Source organism: Pungitius pungitius, chromosome 9 (genome assembly GCF_949316345.1).
Source record: "Pungitius pungitius chromosome 9, fPunPun2.1, whole genome shotgun sequence".
Lineage (NCBI taxonomy): Eukaryota > Metazoa > Chordata > Actinopteri > Perciformes > Gasterosteidae > Pungitius > Pungitius pungitius.
In genome coordinates this window covers 7,283,080-7,291,640 of record NC_084908.1, presented here as the reverse complement: position 1 = coordinate 7,291,640, position 8,561 = coordinate 7,283,080, and the positions used below count along the sequence as shown (strand labels likewise).

The window sequence follows — 8,561 nt, the reverse complement described above, 5'->3', positions numbered from 1 at the left end:
GTGAAGATTCAAACCTTTATTCCTTCACACTGACCCAGACTCAGAGATTAATTCCATACAATTGTGCTGCCATCTTCTGGTGATGAAGTGTAATGCTACCCGCCTCCTACAAAGGGCCCATTCAATTAGTCTATGCTACAAATACTCACTGATATTTGGTGTATGTCGATTAGGCAAATTTCCATTGTATGCAATAGCCTGCCAATCCTAATTTCACATCATGATCACTATTGATCCAGCAACAATACAAACCAACTGGAAAATAGATCATCTTGGGCCCAATAAACACATGTTAGGTTAACAAAAAACATTCTTTGTTGTCTGTTCAAATGGTGACATCATTCAGCAGGATCCCAGATCGCCATGCAGCACTGCCCCAGCACACGGAACAATTAAAGAGTGGCCTAGAACAAGCTGCTATACTCAAACACCATGTCAAAGCAACCATATTAAAAACATGAATTCCAAAAAGGTGACGAAGGAGGCAAGGTACTGGGCTTGGTTTTATTACAAAGTAAATGAAACGTTTTAGTCTCATCCGAGCGTTTATCTCGTGCTATGTTACAGATATGTTATAGACTTAGGCATAAGACGGAAATGGTAAACGCAGCCTGCTGACTTCTTGTTAAATGAAGAAATGATGACATCCATGTTCTCATACAAATGCTCTATTTGATCAGCATTTCAAGGCTAAAGCTAAACCTTTATGCTGATAGACATAACGACTTCCATTTGTCGCTACATGGATATGATCAGGCCACAGGAACCAGACCTGATCACAAAGGCCACACCACTACTCCTCTTCTTCCTGCTGGCTGAGGAAACCTCAGAATACGACCAGTGGAGATGGTTACAGACTACAGTACTTCATTGTATTTGGTTTCATAGAAACTTATGAAAAAAAAAAAAATTATATCTGAAAAATATTTATAAATATATATATTTTTCAGCAGCAGGGCATTGAAAGTGCTTCACAAAAGGCAAATAAACACATTATAAAAGGTAATATCAATACAATTAAAAACTACAATATTCTATTGAATTCTCATTTTAAGTTCTGCACTCTTCGCTGTCTGTGAATTCAATTTTTTGTTTTATAAATTTGGAATAGCATCGATGGAGGGAGAAATGTCAGCAGCAGTTTCACTGTCAAATCCTCAAGTGTTTGAGGACTCGATGCCAGAGATTTGGAGCTCAGATTGGGACATAATGAGGACAGAAAATCAACTGTGGTATTCGCTCATTTATTCAGCGTTTGGTCTCCCTCTGGGTAGAAAGAGGTGGAGGAGAACGAAGGACACAGACACACGTTGGACAAGAGAAATGTGTGGATTCAGCTCATTAAACAGAAAACACTGACATGTAGAAAGCATTTTGGTACAAAAATATATACAGTAAATATACAATATGATATAGGACTGACAATGACTGGACCCTGCGTCACATTTACACCTTGCTGTGAAAAAAGGCCACAGTGTCCGCACACAGCTGCCACCGACGCAGCAGTGTGCAGGTCATTATCAGTACAATAGTTGTATATTGTTTGGACATTATATGCAGGTTCTCTGCTCTGCTCCAAGTTGATTGTAGCATCTGTGGGACGACCAGTAACCATCGTGAGGAGGGGATGGGGGGGGAGCTGCAGAATATGTGGTTGTGATGTCATGACTTTATAGTTAGTGATTGTAAAGCATAATAAACAGTTAACAAGCGCAGCCATTGATTGGTACATGTGGCACATCTGTCTACAAGCAGATGACATCATTCACGCAGCAGCAGGAGGTCCAGCTCGCGTCTACATCACTGAGGGGGGGGTGGGGGAGGAGGAGGAGGAGGAGGAGGGAGGTCAGCGAAGGGGACAGAGTTGGCTGGCCACTGAGGACAGGAGAAGGATGGGTTGAAGAAAGAGTGAGGAGGGGGGGGATACAGGGGGAAGTTGGGTGGGGGGAAAAAGTGAGACGGTGGAGGAGGGTAGGGGCAGGGAGGGGGGGGATACATGGGATGGGGGTGTGCGTGTCTGAACTGTGGGTGTTTGTTCCTCGGGTTCTGATGCCTGGGTGAAGGTCCTGAGTGTCTGGGTGGTGGGAAACCTCTGACATCACGTTGCTGCAGCATGGCATTCTGGGTAATGTTGGCCGAATTATCTGGAGCGAGGAGAAAAATGTGATGAGGCAGAGTAGGGTTTGTAACCTTCATCCTTTTTCAGAACGTAGTAGCTAACATTAAACATTCAGCCTGTGTGCAAATACCTGCATTGCTGTTGTCCCTCTTCTTTCTGCAGTTTTTCATTTTCTTCTTAGCTTCCTGTTCTTTCTCATCATCACTGTAATCTAAAGCCTGGAGAGAGGAGAGACGGATTGGCTGGGACTCATTTGCATTTAAAGCACAGGCTTTATTCTCGGACTCTGAAGGTAAAATAGGGTGTACAAACACTGATAAGGGCTCACATGATCCACTGAAGGTGCTGTTATTGCTGTTCTAGTTCTAGAATTGGCCTAAATGGATCCAACAGAAGAGCTGCTTTCACAATGAGCACCACCCTTACTTTATCCCAACAGTGGTCCATGAGACGGATCATCCGTTTTTCACTGCATCCTCCTTGAGATACGGAGAACCAGTTCTATTTAAATAATTACTAAATAATCATTGGAGTAAAAATGTCACTTCCTTAACAAATCTTGCATCAAGGGAATGAAGTGTTGGTCCATTTGCTCCTCTGTTGGAGGGTGTTTTGACCCTTTATGCACACGGCACGGTACGTGTATGTGCACCCTCTAGTGGTTCAGCGAATAATGCAACTAACAGCGCGTTGCACATAAACACCATGGTGCATGTTTGGATCAGCTAACTATCTCCCGTGTTGGGTGCCTGGCTGGTTGGAGGCTGAAATGCTTTTGTCTCTCTGCGCTTACCTCCACCGGTGGTTCTTGGTCATTCTTCCAGGATGCATCGGATCCTTTGAAACTGAAGTAAAAGCAATTAGAAGTCAACAGAAACAAACTTCCCATGTCAAAGTGCATCTGCTTAACCAATAACCTAAAATAAGTGTCTTATTGGTCTAACTTGTGCTCCATGCATCATATACTGCGTGTGCATGCACTTACACTTTGAGCTGCTGTGTGAGGATGTAACTTGTGTACTCTTTGATGCCCGGTGTGTAATAGACAGTCTGTCCCTCTGCCAGCCCCTTGTTGGTAATCTGGTCCACAGAGTTGAAACGCAAAATGTACAGTGGACTGGACACGGGGCCAAAGACCTCAAACACCTGAAACACATGAAGCAAATATCACCATGTAGGACCCAACGTGACGCAAAAAGACTGAGGACAGAGGTCACCAATAGGCAGAGCTGGTCCACCCACCTTTCCAAGAGCCAGCCTATCAGATGTAAAGATGACGCTGTCATCAGTCAAAGGGGGCGTGTCCCTCAGGGACTGGATCACAACTGCCGACGTCAAAAGTGCGGTTAGAAAATCTGTCTCAAGGCTCCACGTAAACTTTTCTCAACAAAAACTTTATTCAGTCTGTAGTTTAGACCGTTGCGGTGTGACTGTGTGCTTGTTTATTCACCGAGCTGCTGAATTATACTGGAGATCGTTCCTATAGGCCGCAGTTCTGCATCTTCTGGTAACGACACAGACAACTCCTCCACTGCTGGCAGCTCCTGCACACAAACACAGGCTCAAACTCTGGGCCCCAGTCCTCGTACCTGATCATATTCAGGATAATATTACATAAATCAGGCTTTTTGGGTCTATGAAGCAAGTTTGGCAAAATCACCAAAGCAACACATCTATAAACTTAATGATTACCAGTGACAGTAACAGAAAGGAAATCTTCCTCGATCTGTCAATATTTTCTGACCTCATCACAGCTTAAAAAATTGTACTTTCTGCAATCTAGATACATTTGCAGGCGGCACAAGTTGTGTTGGTGCATCTCTGGTCTCTCATTGTTCCTTCTGTGTCGCTCTTTTGTGTGTTTTCATGTAGCAACAGAGTTGCTGTCATGAGCTGTACCCAGCATGCAGTTCGGCGGGGAAATGTTTTTATAAATGTACAATTATTAGTGTTACAAATTGTTTGTCACAAGCTGTTGTGTCGTGGTGTTTTACCCAGTTAAAGAGTTTGTTGTGGGTTATTCATTGTTATAAAGAAATATATAATAAACCGCTCCACAATGACGTGAATCTGCTGCCTGCCGAAGAGCAAAGTCTGTTGTTATGGTGTAACAACGCTATGAGCGGTATGTGAGAGATTCATAGTGCAAGGAGATCTTATAGCGTGCAGCCCTAGGCTACATGATAAAATTACTTAGTTTGACCAGATAGCTCCCGTTTTAGATTGTACTTTATTTTAGGCATGGTTGAGTTCATTTATGTTTAAACAATAAATGAAACACTTTTAACCAACATTGTTTTGTTGCATGGCAAAAGGCGTTTGTATCAAATTGTTTGAATGCATCCACTCCTGTAACCCTTGGAAACCCATTTCCTATAAAAAGAAGTGAAACGATTGTGTTCAACACGGAGAAAAAACTCTTCCCCACTGACTGACCTCCAGCAGGACCTCATCTCGGGTTTTGATGGGGGCTGGCTGGCTGAAACTCTCCTCATCTTCATCCTCAAAAATGGTGACAGTGGGAGAAGAGGAGGATGAGGAGGAGGAGGACGACGACGAGGATGAGCTACCACTGGCAAACAGGAGAGGAAAAGCTTCAGTTAGTGTCTTGTGCTGTAATAAAAACGTTGAGCGAACATCTGTCTGAATCAATAACAAGCCTTTAGTAGAGCTCTGAGTGAACATCTGTCTGAATCAATAAAAATCCTTTAGTAGAGCTCTGAGTGAACATCTGTCTGAATCAATAACAAGCCTTTAGTAGAGCTCTGAGTGAACATCTGTCTGAATCAATAAAAATTCTTTAGTAGAGCTCTGAGTGAACATCTGTCTGAATCAATAACAAGCCTTTAGTAGAGCTCTGAGTGAACATCTGTCTGAATCAATAAAAATCCTTTAGTAGAGCTCTGAGTGAACATCTGTCTGAATCAATAACAAGCCTTTAGTAGAGCTTTGAGCGAACATCTGTCTGAATCAATAACAAGCCTTTAGTAGAGCTCTGAGTGAACATCTGTCTGAATCAATAACGAACCTTTAGTAGAGCTCTGAGTGAACATCTGTCTGAATCAATAACAAGCCTTTAGTAGAGCTCTGAGTGAACATCTGTCTGAATGAATAACAAGCCTTTAGTAGAGCTCTGAGTGATTACCTGTCTGAATCCTCCTCCTCACACTCATCCGTCTGACACAGTGGGGCTACAGACAGCACAGCATCTCTTTTTTCCTCTAGGGGGGTTTGTGTATTTGATGACGTAACTGCGCTGGCGGGGGGCACAATGGGACTTTCCAGTTGTGACGTCATGGTCACCTCCATTTCTTCCTCCTCCTTCTTGTTCGCTGGAGTCGTCCGTCCATTCTGTTCAGGTAAACTTTCATCCATCTGAGGCAAACAGATGTCTGAAGTCAGATGTAAAGACTACACGTGCATTGTTTTAAGCAGGTGGTGAACAGCCTTCACTTATTTAGTCTGGCTTTGAACACCTCATGAGAGAACCTAAGATATTTTATTTGATATTTACTAAGTACTGTGGACGAGAGGTCGACGGTCAGCTTTATGTATTGCTCAACTAACGTTCGTCAGCATTTAACTTACGTGAAAGCTATAACTGTTTGAAGTTATAACGTGAACTAAGTAGCTAACGTTAATTCACATTCACTTTAGCAGTAGTCGGCTAACAAGCTAACGAGGGTTAGTATCGTTGACTTGCAGTTCTAAAGACTCGGATAAACCGTCTCCAGTCAGCGTGATGCTGGGCCTGCTTTCCACAACAGGTCAACAAGTCAAAAGTAACAACGTTACCTGTTCGTTGGTACTGAATGTGTGCAGCGAAGAACCTCATGCACACCGCATGAAACTCCTGCAAATGTAAGTGTACCACAGTGAGATTAACTACTTCCGTTATCAACCTTCACAATAAAGGCTTCACAAACTATTTTTTGAGCGAGCTAAACAAAATAAACTGCAATTACAATAGATAGAACACTATCAAATTATGCAATGCAGGTTTTTCACATTATGCAGCAGCGTAAATTGATGAAAACAAGTAGCTGCTATTTGACAACCATACAATAAAAAAGTCTTGTAAAATAATAATATCTTATGCAAAATATATACTATAAATACATATTGACAAAACAGGTCCTGCAATTTACTCTGAAGGCAACACTTTTCCGGTAGTAACCTTTAATTCTTTTAAACTTAACGCAGCTAATTCGACAACACGTGGGATGTGTTTTTCCGGGTATGCGCTCTGCAGCATGTAATTTTGTTCAAAACGAAACGTTAAATGCAGATTATATTAACGCTGCTTGATCCTAACATGCATGGTATTGAAAGCATGAGGACACCTGGGGGGTATTTCAGAAAGCGGCTTATGTGAAAAATTGACTTCATTATATTTTGTATCAGCTGCACCATTCAAATCGACCAGGTAGTGGAGCTCTAGTGGTATTTAAGAATTGGAGGGTAAATGTCTACAAAATGTGTGTTTTTGATTTCCACCACGTGTGTATCTTTATTTTTAACGGCTCCTTAAAGAACTGACCAAGTACGAGATAAGTTTGTTGTGCTCATCAGCCAGTGACCCAACAGGAAACTCCTTAAAAAACAATTTACATGTCTGTTTCGTATCATATAATGTCATAAAATCCTGTTTGCTTTCACACCACAAATGATGCAGACCGAGACTATTGTCAACGGGTCTCTCTGTTGTTTTCACTGAGCAGTGTTCAAACCCAGCCTAAATTAACTTAACTAGTCACCTCGTTTTAACCAAAGCCAACCAGTGTGGTATGTACTCAAATAAAAGTAGTAAAACCATTTCATTCATTTCATCATTTTAAAAGAAGAAAGGACACATATATCGGCAGAAAATGCTCCAAAATAGAGGAATCATAGTACGTCTACTTGCAGAAAAGCGGTCCTTTTGTAATCATGGCTTTCTGTGTTTTATATTGGCTCATTTATAGAGTCTAAATGACAAGGTGCTCCAGCCAGATTCAGCCAGATCCTTTGAGTGACCACAGGTTAATCGTGGATTGAAAGCACAGTTTCAATAATCCATTGGCTTGTAAAAAGTAGCATGTCTTTTCAATATAAAAGCCCCATCTGTAAAGTGGTGGAAGGAAGCTGACTGACTTCTACAGAGAAATGGTGTTTGAGTGGCTGACGGTGCAGAGCCTCGAAGAGGAGGAGACCTTCCACCAGACCCCCAGTGTAACAACACATAGACACTACGATGGGAAACACATGAGCTATAGCCTGGTTCTGGTGATTCCTCCTCCGGAGCCACACGTATGATCAGCCAGTTCGCCATAACAATTCCTAGAAGCTGATGATACTTTATATCAATGATTTTTTAAGCTTGTTACTTGCTGTTTTCTGGTATTCTTGTGGTGGATAGAACAGAGAGACAGAGTCACATAAATAAATATATGTGCGTACACAGCTAGACATGTACAGACTATAGCTCTGTCCCACATGAAACTCGCCGACACACACTCAGAGACACAGATGGAATTTCATGCTGCTCGGGGTTTTGCATTTTTTGCTTGAGCAGAAATGGAACCATCATCAATCATATCAACCAACTGCTGTTGATTTGCACATAAGGCACAGGGAGTCACAGCCAAACCACGTATTTACATACATAACAATAATAAAAGCCATCTTTATTGAAATAGTTGTGTTTACTGCCAGGTTCATTGAGAAATTAAAGATTAAATGTAAATCGGTCTGCCTAGATACCAGTTTGCTGGAAGGGAAAACTGCTGTCCAATAGAGTGTGTAGGACTGACATGTCAACGTAGACATCACACTGGTTCTCTCATACTGACATTTTTCTAGAGTTCTTGTGGTTTTGTTCAGAAAGATTCAGGCTTATTATGATTTTAATTCCTATAATAAAAAGCTTACTGTCAACCATTTTCAAGATGAGGGAACCGTAGCTGCAAAGATCAGGGGTCCATTTGATGAAGCGTGTTTAGTGTAAACTCAGAGGTTGTTCGCCCTGAGATGAGGGAAACTCTGGTTGTCTGTTTCAGAAGGGGAGGTAACTAAAGCTCAGGGTCAGTTGCTATGGTAACTGAGCCTGTGACCCTAACCTGGTCAGGAGCAGGTGTTCTTCTTTCACAGGCTCCTCCCTCTGACACAGCGCTCTTTCATTTCCTCATTCATTCATACTCTGAATCAGTTTCCACATATTAATAAAATAAGATCCTGTTATGTTAAAGACTAAAGTTTTTTTTTTAACATGGCGTGTCCTCTTCTTTTCCAGATAACTACTTGTTTGAACGGTATCGTTTATACTCACAGTCCATCAAATATGTCCATAACCTCACTGTCCTCATATAACTAACGTCCCCCATTGTGGACATGCTCTTACATCGGAGCATTTTCTTTTTGAAGCATTACTTCATTTGCAAACAGTAGTTTCCTTTACAACATC

The 8,561-nt window shown here is 41.8% G+C and overlaps 1 protein-coding gene across 1 annotated transcript; it reads right to left on the bottom strand.

Annotated features, from left to right (window-relative positions):
• Positions 1-490: 490 nt before the first annotated feature.
• On the bottom strand, positions 491-6,005 carry naf1 (nuclear assembly factor 1 homolog (S. cerevisiae)). The gene is made up of 9 exons (XM_037473111.2): positions 5,915-6,005; positions 5,265-5,494; positions 4,556-4,691; positions 3,570-3,663; positions 3,362-3,444; positions 3,105-3,265; positions 2,913-2,964; positions 2,250-2,337; positions 491-2,144 (listed from the first exon to the last, which is right to left on the bottom strand). Exons 2-9 carry the CDS (start codon positions 5,492-5,494, stop codon positions 1,801-1,803), a joined length of 1,188 nt encoding a protein of 395 aa, XP_037329008.2. The 5' UTR covers positions 5,915-6,005; the 3' UTR covers positions 491-1,800.
• Between the last annotated feature and the right edge of the window lie 2,556 nt (positions 6,006-8,561).